General features: G+C 36.2%; 1 protein-coding gene across 5 annotated transcripts in view; it reads left to right on the forward strand.

Moving 5' to 3' along the window:
* TRAPPC9 (trafficking protein particle complex subunit 9) overlaps nucleotides 1-14,201 on the forward strand; it is a 475,345-nt gene that overhangs the window by 51,553 nt on the left and 409,591 nt on the right. For all 5 annotated transcript variants that reach the window (XM_042809120.1, XM_042809123.1, XM_042809124.1 and 2 more), the window contains 3 exons: nucleotides 1,520-1,665; nucleotides 5,136-5,221; nucleotides 12,909-13,035. In XM_042809120.1, coding sequence (XP_042665054.1) covers nucleotides 1,520-1,665; nucleotides 5,136-5,221; nucleotides 12,909-13,035 — 359 coding nt within the window. The remainder of the gene's footprint in view (nucleotides 1-1,519; nucleotides 1,666-5,135; nucleotides 5,222-12,908; nucleotides 13,036-14,201) is intronic.

The raw sequence follows: 14,201 nt of genomic DNA on the forward strand, positions 1-14,201 counted from the left end.
TGCCGCCCCTGTCACGGACATAGATTGATCTAGTCAACTCCGTGACAAGTGTTAATTTCCTCAAATACGTATCACTCACATGTGTTGCTTAAATTTGCATTCTAATTTGTACTCAGATCCAATCAGAAGAGGTACTGTACTTCGTTCAGAGTATTCTGGAGTCTGTCATAGACTCTCTTTTTGCATTTGACTGATGCTGTCACATTTATCAACAGATAATGAATGGATGTGAGATATGTCTTATTCCAAAACACTTTTCATATTCTCTTGAACTTCTTATCAAATGTTCTGTATCACAGAGGTAACTTGTCTTTATAATATTCCTGTTACAGCATCATTATTTTTCAGTAATAGCACATTATCTTGAATGCTTTGGGTGATTCTTAAAACAAATGGCTTTCATGTATGTATGCACTTTTTATTAGTGGGAATATTGGTTTCTTTGGTTGATAAAACTGTTCTTCATTGTGCTGAGCTTCTAAATGTGGAGGACTTGATTTTCATGTTCTCTGTGATAGTTTCTTATTTTGAAATTTAGTATAATTCTGTAACTGTGGTGAGTGAGTGACTCAATTTCTTTCATATAAACGTTGCAAAACTGTTCTATCGCTTAAGGGAACACCTTCTTTTTGAGGTGAAGATGCTTGATTTTAAGTTAAAGAAGGCAGGTTTCTTACTTCTCCAGTCATGATATTTGATGAACTATATAAAAACATGAGAATTTAATCATGTACTGTAACATCCACAGCCTCTTTGTAGAATTCCTAAAGAATTTCAGTGAAATAAGATTTATAAACCAGTAACAGGGGAAGAGGAGAAGTCGTTAGTTCATCTTTGAACAGGTTGGGTTTTCTGGTATTCTAGCACTTGGCTCCTCAGCTGCCTTTTGAAGTCTTTGAGGGTTTTGGTTGGGTCATCATCATCATATCTAGGTGCACAAATAATTGATCTTATAGAAATGTATTTTTTAAAGTTTAGTACTGGCAAGGCTTTTGAACATTTTAATTCATGGTTGTCCACATCACTGTGGTGGGATGCATGTGGCAATTAGCAAAAAATGAAAGTTTTTTTCTCCATCAGCAGTGGAAGACCAATGGTTTCCCTGCTTTGTATCACAGGAATTTTGGTCAGCAAGATGGTTTAATGAATCAGTCCTTTCCTGTCTGTTAGTAATCGCTCTATGATCTTTAAACGAGACCTCTCCAATTCCTGTGACATTTCCTTCCTTCCAGATGCAGTTTTATGTACTTAAACTGTTTTGTTCACTTTGAAGAAGTTCTTTACTTGCATTACATTGTCCAGTGAAATTTTGCCTGGCTTTGACTTACCTTTGTTAAATTTTTGCTTGATTTCTGGAATTTCAGTGTTGTTACAATTCAGTTCTCACTTATCTTGGAAACTAACAGCTGGATTTTAAATCCCTTGCTAGTTTTGCATTTGATGCTTTCTCTAGAAGATGTTTTTCCTTTGCTATTTGTTTTTAACATGACCTTCTATAAAAGTTATTTTTACTTAACAGATCTGTGAAGCTCTTGAACCTTCCCACCAGCCTCCGACCTCACAAAATAAAAAGTCTACTTGGTCAGAATGTGTCAACCAAAAGCCCCTTCATATATTCTCCAATTATTGCTCATAGTCGTGGGGAAGAGCGAACTAAGAAAATAGGTAAGAATATTTTCCAGTATTTCACATTATTTTGTTAAATTGGAAATTCTGTCCTCATCAGGGATAGCAAGCCTGAATTTCTTTTGAATTAATCAGTTTTTTAGCCTGAGATTCCAAAGAGTAAAAGTTTGTTCTCCCCAATGACTTTTGAACCTGTGGGACAGTTCAGTCAGGTGAGAAGTGGGAAGAAAGTCACATAGCTGATCAGATTCATTTTCAGAGGAGCAGGTGCTCCTCAGTACCCAAACTTTGTATCATCTCAAGTTTGAATGGACGTGGTAGCAAAGTGTGACCTTGCTGCAGTAGTAATTTGATTTCAAAAGATGGCTAATAAAGGTTAAGGAATTAAAAAGATGTAGAGCTGATGGTATCTCCTAGAATATTTCTTTGGAAAATATTTCTTTACATCTTATAACATTTCTTTGTGTCTCTTAATTTGATGATGTTTGTTATATTTTTTTCATTGAAATAAAATCTTACTGCCAGTCTTAATGTGCGACTGTTTTATGCAGTATTCTTGTTCCTTGAGGGGATTCAAAGGGGAACCTCCATTTTTTGGTGGCAGTGCAAGTTGGTACCACAGGAGTTTTAAATTACACAGTTTCTCCTTTTAGCTATTTAGTTTGTTTAGTATAAGAAGATGTCTGAGCTACTTGTGATGCTCTTTAAGGCTTTTATCTTTTGAAGCACATAGCCAGCACATTTACTTTTAAAACCTCTAATGTTTGGTTGAAAAATTTTGCAAAGAAAAGAATGCACAAAACAAAACCATAGCTCCATTATAACAAGGAAGAATCTTTGAAGATAACATGGTTATTTTTTTTTTAACGTGTATTTGATTTACTTTAATTAGAAATAACAATAATAAATGGTCTGTGTTTTTATTATGGAAACCAAAGGGGAAACAAAGCTCTTCAGAAAAGTCTTACATTTTCAGCTTTTAAGCTTTCAACTTGATAAGCTTTTCTAATTGAAAACAATAAATTGGATTATTTTATTCTGTTTAAATTGATTTAATGTGTGCAAGTCATGAGGAATAAACCTCATGGTTTATGACATAAAGGGATTTTTGTTATAAAGTCCTGATAGTGTAAGCAGTGCTGCTGGTAGCGTAATACAGCTCTATTAGAAAGTCTTGCAAGTAATCTCTCATATCTACATGCAGATGATGTAAGTATAGATCTTAATCTTGCACCATGTAACTGGATTTTAACCTTGCACCATGTAACTGGATTTTACCTTTCCTTTCAAAAGCTTTTCCTCCAGGGCAGCAATTCTATAGCACTGTCCTGCTCTGTTTTATGTAGATCTTTTGGTAGCAAACTGTAGGTAGCTAGTGAGGACTCTTGGTGCTGCTGGCTATGGTTTCTGAGTGAATAAGTTGACACAACATGTATTATTTGTTTTCCTGAAAATAAATGTCAGTAGTTTTGTTGGGGAGGTAGCTTAGGGAGTATTTGACAGTGAGAAATTGGTCGAAGCTGCAAAAATATAAGAAATGAGCTTAGGATCTTGTTCTCTTTGGGAGAAAATAGATTAAAGCATAAGAGTTCTAATAATTTTGTTTGTTTTGAGTAAAACTTAGCAGCAAGTAATTACTTTCAATGTGTTGTTTTTTTTCCCCAGTGATTTACATTTTCGGAATTCCTTTATGTGGTTGCATTGCATGCATTTTTCAAAAAAGGAATTATGATCCTCTGGTAGTTCTTCTAATCTGGAAATCACTGTAATTTGCAAGGGCTAAAATGCCCACTTCAGTTCACTGGTAACCATAATGGGGGCTCAGTGCTTAAATAGCTTTGAAACTGTGTGACAGCTCTCAAGAGAAGCTACCAGTTCTTTTGGGGACTGCAAAGTGCCGAAGACTTTGGACACTAATGAATTAATTAAAAACAAAACAGCACAAACAACTACAAAACATCCCACGCAAATGTGCATTTGAACGTGTAGTTTTAATCTACTGTTTTACTTCCCTGGTTCCAAAGTAATATAAGCTGTTAATATCTCAGAATGTATGCTGTTAATTTCTAGTAGTGTTAATTGGACTTAAAGATTTGCATTAAGCACATCTCCCTTGAGCTCTCTAACACTGCTTGCAAAATGTAATCAGATAGTGATTGTGAATATGCTGTTAGAGTGCAGATGGTTTTAATTGTGAGTTACAGCATTAATAATCTTTTTTTTTTGTTTTTTTTTTTGTTTTTGTTTTTTTTTTACAAAACATTTTCTAATATCCCAGAGAAAAGAGCAGTAATAATGTGTTAAAATCATTGTGTAAACTAGTTAAAAGTTAATCTGCGTTTGTTATAGATTAGATTATGGTCATGATTTATTTAATCTATTTAATGACTATTTTAAAACCACCTTTTGTTTATTTGGACTGTTGGACCTCACCTTGGATGGCAAACGTCACATTCAGTATAAAATCTGAATGTAGAGTGCACGTGGTTATGGGGAGAAATGCAGGAGGCAGAAAGGAGCACAACGTGGCTGAAAAGATTATGGAGCTGTGGTGCCAAATAACCTTTGTGCATGGAGCAGCCCACCAGAAACGGTTTATGTGCCACAGGCCTCCCTTTCTTAAATTCCTTACCTCCTTAAATGCAACCAAAAATCTTATACTTAGTGTGGTGCATTGTCCTTAGAGCGTGAACTCTGTCACTTGTGGCAGGGTAGGTCAAGAAATAAGCTGCCCTTGCAGTTTCTATTCAGAGGTCATGGGTCTTTCCTAAATATATCCAGAAATTACTATCTTCTGTTATTGCTTAAGTCTACCTTTTGTAACCATTAATCAATAATCAGCATCAATATTTTTTTCATGTCATCTTCCCCTCCCACAGCATTTCCCAAACTTCTTATTGTGTTCTGTGGGAAATCAGTAGGAGGAGAATGGAGGTGGCATCTTGCTGGTGAGCAGATGCTTTCTTCTTAATTTAGAACAATCTTTATTTCACTCCATATTGTCATATGTGTGTAGATGAAGATTTTTTTTTTCCCCATGATTTTTCATATCCTTTTTTCCTTTGGTGTTTATTCCCTATCTGGCTGCTTTTTGACTGAGCCTTGATACGAGGTAATGCGTACTTTGGGCCCACCACCCAGTATGGAAGTCCTGAAGCTTTCAAATGGTTACCATTAAGGAAGTGTTTAAGTACTCTTTTGAAATGGTGCCTGAGTTAATTTTGCCAAAGTAATGTTGGCACAATGTGATGTTGGGCTCTGGAGCACTACTAGCATTAATATAAGAAACCTATTAATGAGCGCTTCCAGTCCTTTAACACATTGCTTTGCCTCTGATTTGAAGCTTCTGTCCATTGGTACTTGAACAGGACTTGGGCTGTGCAGATCATAGAGAAGTGTTAATTTCAAAAATAAAGCTAATGTAATACTCTGACAGCTCAGCTGCTGCTCATTTTTATAACACTACCATTAGGCAATTCCTGCATTAATTCTGTACTTGTTTTGTGTAGACTTCCAGTGGGTCCAGGGAGATGTGTGTGAAGTTCAGTTGATGGTGTACAACCCTATGCCTTTTGAGCTCCGAGTAGAAAACATGGTATGTATCTTCAAAAAAATTTTCTAACTTCTTCACTAGGTTAGAATTTTAATACCATTTTATACAAATCAAATAGTTTAAAATCTAAGTCAGTACAGCGTCGGTGTAACAGTGCAGCAGTGTAAGTTCTCTCACATTTTTGCAGTGGTGATGAGGTACTGAATTGAAATGTCTGCTATTCGGAGAGTTAAAATGCTTTACTGCTGCTGACCTATGAATCAATTCTGTATCTTTCTGCATCGATTCAAACTCATGCTAAATAATTTATTTATGCTGGTTTTCAAGTAATAATCATATCCTGAAGCCTAATAATTACTGTATTCTTCCTCCTGCTACTTATTTTTATCCTAGCTTTACAAATTCCCATGTTGACCACATTTTTTCAAAAAATGAGGAATGAAAATAACTCGTTTTGAGAAGCTTTGATTTATAATAGATGCTTCAGCATATGGATATGCTATTCCCAAGCATATATGTTATTTGCAACCACTGAATGCTAAATTGATGAGATGGAATTGGGGAGAAAAAGGCTAAAAGACCAGACAAGCGTCTCAGGTTAGAAGGTTCAAGCCCAAGCTCTCTACTGAAACACAGTGGATTTTTTTTTCCTCATTGCAATTAGCAGGACTTTTTAAGGTTATTATATCTCTTAAAAGGTTAAATATCCTTTAATTGCAAAACCACCTTAGTCTCCTGTCACTCCTAATCCAGTGTTATTCTTAGTTGAATACTTTCACCTTTTCCCCAATATTTAATATTGCTTTACAAAAGGAGTCCCAACTCACACAACCCACAAAGTAAATAAAACGACGCCAGTAAATTAGGGTGTATTTATATGCTCAGGATTTTTTTTTTAAATTGATAGTTGTACTGCAGTGGCTAATCAAACAATTAGACCTAAATTACAGGTAATATGCCACATATGATATTTTTTCCACAGGAAATGAACACACTCAAGAAAACAGTTTTAAACTGGAAGGGGGTAGATTGGACTAGGTAACAAGAGGAAAGGTTGTTGTTAGAGTACTGTGAAATTCTTTCTAGGAAGCTAACATACTCAGTTCCTTCAGCAGCATTTTGTCTTATGCTTACAGAGGTATACCGAAATGTTAGGAATGAATAGAAAAAGTAATGGGAAATGTGTGCATCAGAAAGGACTCCACGTAAAACTTAAGAACGCTTTGATTTATTGTTTAATCTGTCTTGTGTAAGTAATGATGAAATTATATATTCAAAATGTTTTTGGATGAATTCTTAATGAGGAAATTTCTTGTAAGTGGCTGCATATGCTGCGGAGTTTGGAATACAGTTATTTATACGAGTGTGCACTCCATCCATTCACTGTGAAAATTAATTGTAATAGCATGAATACTACAAGCTAGATAGTTATCTTCTGAATTAATACTGCATTTCAGTTTCATTGGTAAGCGCCGGAGGATGTAGAAAGGCAGACTAGATACAAATAATTGAAGTGATTAACATAGTTCTTTAGTCAGTGTTCTAAAAATAGAGTGCTTTGAGAAAATCTGCTGTGCACTAATGTTGTCTAATTGGTAGAAATGAGTTGATTTTGCTTCATTTGTGTGGAATCAGGAATGTAGGCAGCAAATGGGGACAGCAATTACTCCTCTCAACTGAGTGTTTGAGAGACAATGTCTTCAGCACCAAATGTTGAGCACCCTGCTTAGCAGCAATACATATGGACTGGTGTCAGTGCAGCAGCATAGGACAGGTAAGGAGAACTGCATCTGTTCAGTCAGAAGAAGAGAGGACTAGTGGGTAATTCCTCCTGCTGTCATTCCCAGTTGGGAAGCTGCAATGAAAACGGAGCGGGACTCTTCCCAGAGGTGCACAGCAAAAATTTCCCACGTTGCAGTAATGGGAAACTTTCCTAATAGAAAAATTCTATTTTGCCAATGTCTCAATGGCCATACAGTAGGAAGAGGTTTCTGAGAGGGAATAAGGGACCACCATCTTCTGAAATCTTCAAAGTCTGAGTGGATAGGACAGTGAAAAAACCTGTACTGATGCGAAAGCCATTCCTGTTTGGAGCCATGGATTGGGCAAGAGGACCTCTGACGTTTCCATCCAGCCTGACTTGTTTTGATTCTTTGATGTTGTTTGTGGGTTTACTAGTGTGTGGAAATAGGTATTACTTATCACAAGAACAAAATCCTTGTGGTTTTCTTTTAATAATTCAGAACATTTAATATTTTAAAAAATTTTATTTTATTATTGAAGTGTACTCATGTGTGCAGTCCCTGTGCCTTCCTGTTGTCTGATTTCTTGTAATTTTTATGTTCTTCAACATTATTTAGCCTCAGAATCATTTGTACAGCGAGCATATCCCTTTCATTTAATGGCAGTTTTAGATTGTCTGGCCCACAACCTTTTCCTTCTTCCTGACTCAGCACCTTGCCTGTGCAGTATGACTACTCATTCAACCTTGTTTCCAATGACTGACAGTCCTTTGAATTCTCCATTGCATGATGTCCCTTGTTTCCCTTTGTCATGGCTCATGTGCAACTGTCTTAAAATCTATAGTCATTCTATTTTTTTTCCTTATTTTCCCTTCCTATTAACTTTGTTTCTTTTGTTGTTGTTTGAGCTTACTTTTTGCATGTTAAACACTAGAAGCGTTGGTCCAAACTTTTATAAGTGCTCTTGTCTTTACATATCATCCTGCTTGTTATGGCTGAACATTTGGAAGGTAGTCAACATAGCACTGACATAAAGCACTGAGATAAAGCACAAGTTATTTAGGAGAATGGTTTCCCACTGAAAGGCTTCTCTGTTGTTTTTTTCTTTTTATTATTTGAAATAGTATTCATAGAATCACAGAAGTGACCTTTAAGATCATCTGGTTCCAACCCCCTGCTATGGGCAGGAGCACCTCCCACTAGACCAGGTTGCTCACAGCCCCATCCAGCCTGGCCTTCAATGCTTCCAGGGAGGGAGGATCCACAACCTTTCTGGGCAATGTGTTCCAGTGTATCACCACCCTCACAGTAAAGAATTTCTTCCTACTATCTTGAGTACATCTACCGTCTTAGCGTTTAAAGCCATTTTCCCTTGTCATGTTGCTAGATGCCCTTATAAAAAGTCCCTCCTGTAGGCCCCCTTCAGGTGCTGGAAGGCCACTAAAAGTTCCCCCCCAGAGCTTTCTCTTCTCCAAGCTGAAGAGCCCCAGCTCTCTCAGCCTGTCCTTGTAGGGGAGGTGCTCCAGCCCTCTGATCATCTTCATGGCCCTCCTCTGGGGGCCCCAAAACGGGATGCAGTACTCCAGATGGAGTCTCACGAGAGCAGAGCAGAGGGGCAGAATCACCTCCCTCAACCTGCTGGTTGTGCTTCTTGTGATGCCACCCAGGATTACTGCTAAGTATGTTTAGTTTATTATAAGAGTGTACAGGCATGACTGATCAATATTATTCAGGTGAAGAAGCCCTGTGAAGTCAAAATGCTGACTTTTTGTTGTGGTTTTTTTTTTTTTTTTTTTCCTTTTAGTTTCCTCATCTTTTGTCCCATAGTCCCACGTATTCCTGAGTTGGAAATCTCTTTAGATACTTGTTCTTCATATGTGTCTCATTTCTTTGTAACTTACCTCTTTTCTGTATCCTGATTTTCTTTCATCCATATAGTGGGAAGACTCATCCGATGACAGTGACATAAAGCTTATAAAATGGCAAATAAGAGTATTTAATCATGGAATACAGTGGCAATTAGGTCCAAAAACTGCATGTTTTGGTCAGTGAGGTAAAATAGGGGTGGTCAGAGGCGGCGCTTTCATAAACTTTAGCAGATAGCGTGAATAAACATAGAGGTAAATATGATCCTAACTTGCTTAATCTGCAGTGCATTAGATTGAATATTTTTTTGCTGGTGGTGGGATCCAAGTCAAGAGCAGATGTGATGTTCAGCTGTAAATAAGTATACATACAGCTTTACATTTTTCCAGGAATGTTGATACCTGTTTAGAATTGTTCAGACACGTGAATGAATGTTGGCCTCTGTCTTACAGCTATGGAACCTTTTTTCTATCTGCAAAAAAATGACCTTTGGATTTGAAACCGTCAGAAAATAAAAAAATCCTGTGAAATCTCTGACAGATTTATTTCATGTCTTGGAAATAATGTCGAGGCTTTAAATCCTGGCTAAATCTGGTGACATCTGCTATTAAAATAGAGTGCATATGAAGATACAGCACAAAGTCTGTTAAGTCTGCAAGATTTTAACTACTTTTTTTCTCTGTTTCTCAAGCTTCGTATTAAAGGCAAATATGCTGTCTTGAAAATCTCTATGAGAAATTTTGAGGGAATGTTATTTATTGAACTAAATTATTTATTTTCTGCACTTACTGTAGAAAATGTGGCTTTCTTAGAATCACCGTGATGGTTGCTACAGAGCACTATAAGTGGTATTCAATAGATTAATATTGGGGAACTGAAAAATACTGCCACAACACACAACGTTTCTGGAGTTTGTAGTTTTAAAATCTCATAACTCAAAAAGAAAATTTTTCTTCTATGATTCTCATTGTGCTTGGAGCCATGTTTGTTTCAAGACAATTGAAGTGTAGTGTTTTGATTAATGATGATGTAAAAATAGAAGTGTTTTTTTTTTTTTTTTTTTTTTTTTTTTTTTTTTTGTAAACTGCAAAACTATGTTATAAGCCATGAGCCCTTTCTGTGTTTAAAAATGACACCTAAAATATTGAAAAATCTTTATGTATAAGCACTCCCATAATTTCGCTTATGCTCATTCAAATTTATGGAGTTCACATCTTCTGTTTCTGCCCTCTAGGAGAATATTTACTTACTGACAGGGTGCGTGTCGCTGAAGCTATATTGGGCAAGAAAATACACAAAAAATGTGGAAGGAAGAAGGTGAAAATGGTCATGTTTGATATATTCTAGGTCTGCTTAAAATAATAGTGCTAGAAATAGTGGGAGAAACGCTCTTTTAAAAACCTATTTGACAACATTGTGTAAAGTATACTTAATGAGGAAACTAACTTGGGCAGTGCTACTTGGGAAGAAAAGTGTGAGTAAAAAAGAACGTAAAGCTTAAAAAGGCAGCTAAATGCCCACGTTATTTTAACTGCATCCCCAAAAACTACCATTTATAGGCAAGTTGTTTTGTTTCTGTGCAACTAAATGGAGATTTGAAGTTATTGAAAGGTGGGCTGTAGCAATAGCTTGAATATACCCACTCTCAGGCAATTTAGGTTGTTATACGAATATAAGGAAATAAAAATCTTTTTTCTCCTGATTTATACATTACGTGGAGGGAAACTTGCATACAGATGATAGTATTTTTCTACTTGGTCAGAAAGCATTTATTAAATATTATTGCTGAAATGTGGTGTAGTATTCTAGGGGAAAGAAATACACTTTTTCTTTTATTTTCTTTCCCTCCTTTTTCCATTTTTTTCCTCTCTCCCCTTTTCCCTTTTTCTGCATCAGATATGTTTAGTTAAAGGGAATAGCAGCAGTTCAGTTTTTCATTTCATTTATCTAAGCAGTTTTAGGCACCAGAGGGCAATGTTTGGCAAAGAATTGCTGTATTCTGCTTTCTGGGTGATAGCAATATTGGAAGTGTCTTTCAGACACTCTAGATTACATCACTGTCTTTTCAAACTTACTTGTGTGGTTCAAGTTTGAAGAGTAATTGATTTCACTTTATGTCTGTTAAACCAAGGCTTTGTTGAGGTTTACATTGTTTTGTTTGCTTGCTTGTTTTTCATTTTGATGACCTTTTATGCTTCCTTGATACCTTACATAAATATTGTAAGTTTTACTGGATGGTAAAACTCTCATAATGAGGGAAATAAATGCTGCATTCCACTTCATGCGGTAAAGCACTTGGGGCTGTTTAATTTTTTAGACCAGGAATAATCTGTCCTTACAGAAGATACTTGACATTTCCATTGCATTCTCTTAAAACATTTTTTTGGAGGTTTTCTTTTTTGGTTGTTGTTGCTAAAGAATAGACTGAGGATGCATTTGTAACACACTGCAAGCAAAATACACTCTGGTGAGGACTTACTTTGCTTCATCAATTATCTTGAGGTCAGCATGCTGTGTTTGTGATCATCATGATCCAGGGGTGTCGTTTTGATGCAGTTTCAGGAAGTAGACAGCAATGTACCTATATGAGATCTTCTTTTGCTCCTCTGTTGTTAAAACATTTTATTACTAGTAATTGCTGGAGTGTAGTAACTCATCCTTCTTGTCCGTAAGCACGTTCATGTTTTGGTTGAGGCATTTTTGTTTCCTTAGGTATGTACTCTATGAATAGTGATTAAGGTATTTTCCAGTTGAGAATTAGAAACAGAAAGTTGCTAGTGTGCCTTTTACAGCAGATGAGAGCTTTAGAGGTGCACCATTCAGAATCCTACTGAATTAGAATTGAAGTAATCATAGGTGTTTTTGAAGGTAAGCAATACCAGTGTGGCTAGCATTGCTGCTGCTTAAACTCTTTGTTCAATCCTCAAGTCTCTGTGTATTTTTTTCTGCCTCAAACCATAAGTTTTTTTTTCATATGTCATTACAAAAATGGTATCTTTATTATACTCTTGAATTCCTGTGAAGCATCTCGACACACTTAGGTTTTAATCTAATTGTGCTTACTGCATTAATTGGTAGAGAGACTAATATTGGATATCAATATTCTCCCTCTCTCTCTCTGTATATAAGCAGCTAGTAACTTAGACTCTTGTATTTTACATTTCTTACTTTTAACAGCATGCACTGTGTTCAAGCATCTTAAATTCATTAACTGAACTTAAAAAAAGTGATTAATTTACTGAGGAAATAATGCCATGTTCTGTAGACCATGAAATAAATGTATTTATGGTTGCATTTCTTATTTTGTGTACTGTTTTTATGTCAGGGTGCTAAGAGATTTCTCTGTCATACAGTAAGAGAATAAATGCCAATCGTATCCTGGGCTCCATCAGAAGAGAGGTGGCCAGCAGGGACAGGGAGGTGACTGTCCTCTCTGCTCTGTTCTGGTGAGGCCCCATCTGGAGTACAGTGTCCAGGTGTGGGGCTCCCAATACAGGAAAGATGTGGAGCTGTTGGAGAGGGTCCAGAGGAGGGCATCAAGGATGATCAGAGGGCTGGAGCACCTCTCCTATGAAGATAGGCTGAGGGAACTAAACTTGTTCATCCTGGAGAAGAGAAGCCCATGACTTTTAGCTTAGTTAGAAAAACTAGGCGTACTTTATTATCTGTAAACATTCAGTTTGTTCCTTCCCCATAAATAAATCTTTTCTGGCCTGGAACTTTAATTAAAGCTAAGGAGGAACTGCTATTGATGTTTGATTTTCATTGTCCAAAATTTAAGCAAATATATGTTGTGTCACAAGTCCAATTAAATGTGGTTATAAAAAAACGCCTTGCAGATTATATCACTTGCGGTTTTTTTGCTGTGTTTTGGGTATAAATTATTTGTATTTCATATATCATTCTCAGCTCAGACACATCCTGAAGCACACACTTCTCTACTGAATACAAATCTTGCAGTAATTCTAGAAGGCTGCTTAAGTCACTGGAACTTTAAACCAAAGCAACTGCTATGTGCAAATTCGAATAAACCATAAAAGTTTGGATGATATATTGCAAGGGATTAAATCTTCAGTGTATATCATAAATGGATTTATCCGTATTGTACAACTTTTTTTCAGGGTCTCTTGACAACAGGAGTAGAATTCGAATCTCTTCCTGCAGCCCTTTCTCTACCTGCAGAATCTGGTTTGTATCCAGTAACTCTTGTTGGTGTTCCTCAAACCACTGGACAGATCACTATCAATGGTAAGGGATCTTTTTCATCATTCTGTCCTGTATTTTGTGTGCCTGTGAGTGATGTTATAGCACAATTCAAATTGATGTGCTTTACACATTTGCCACTCCAAATTCTCCTCAATATGTGAAACAAAACAAAAAATCAAGCAGAACCACAAATATCACTATTTGATATGCTAGACTTCATTAAAACCATAGTATGATGCTGAAAAATCATTTGTTTGTAATGGTAACAACATATATTTACAATATCTTCAGTATGAAAGGAAAAGGATAATGAGCTCCATCTTAGCAATGTTTTAATTTGGAAAGATTCCGAGAAAAATGGCTTAAACTTTTTCATGAGAAGGCAGAAGATCCTTCAGCTCCTTTTTCTTAATTAACCATTTTCATGTAACGTTACAGAAATTTTTGCCAGTTGCTTGTGTAGAAACAATTTAGCTGGTGTGTGTAGAGTAATGAAGTCAAGATGTCACTGCGTTCATAAGGCTAAGTGGAATCGTCTTCCTAGTAAGTGAAGAGAATTAAAGAACTTTTTTTAGGAACCTGGCAGATGAGACTCCTTGAAAATGCAGTGTATGTGAACATGGTAGATGCAGCATGTAGTAGTACTGAGCCATATTAACAACATGAAATTTTAGGTACATACTCTCATAATTTATAACAGAAAAAGAACTGTTTTAATACAATTCAACACCAAAAGAAGATGGATTTGAACTCGAAGAAGATTTGTTCTCATTGTGTTTTTCCTAAATGCTTTTCTGCCTGCTAAAAAAATGATTTTGCTTTCTTTTTAGGTGTTTTTTTTTTTTCCTTCAGAAACTATTTCAGTAAATACAGAATAGCATCAAAGCATTCAGGAACATTTGTTCTGTAGTTGTACGCTTTTAGTTTCGTATACTAAAAATGTATTGCAAGCAGAGGAGTTGATTTCTGTATTTGGTTGTTACTTGTATGTCAATGGATTATATTTTCCTTCAGATACAGGTTGATATTGCTTGGCAAGGAATTGGTGTTGAGATATTTGACTGCTAAACCGAGCTTTTAGAGTATAAGCTGTGATATCTCATGGCAAGTGTACGCATATATCCATATTCAATTTTCTAAAAAGAATCATTTGCCTCGGGGATGCATTATCTTCAAGACACTCTAGAGACTGCTGTCAGGTTTTTTTG

The sequence above is a fragment of the Centrocercus urophasianus genome, unplaced genomic scaffold, assembly GCF_019232065.1.
Source record: "Centrocercus urophasianus isolate 14NV4802_14NV808 unplaced genomic scaffold, USGS_Curo_1.0 seq_11, whole genome shotgun sequence".
NCBI classification, from domain to species: Eukaryota; Metazoa; Chordata; class Aves; order Galliformes; family Phasianidae; genus Centrocercus; species Centrocercus urophasianus.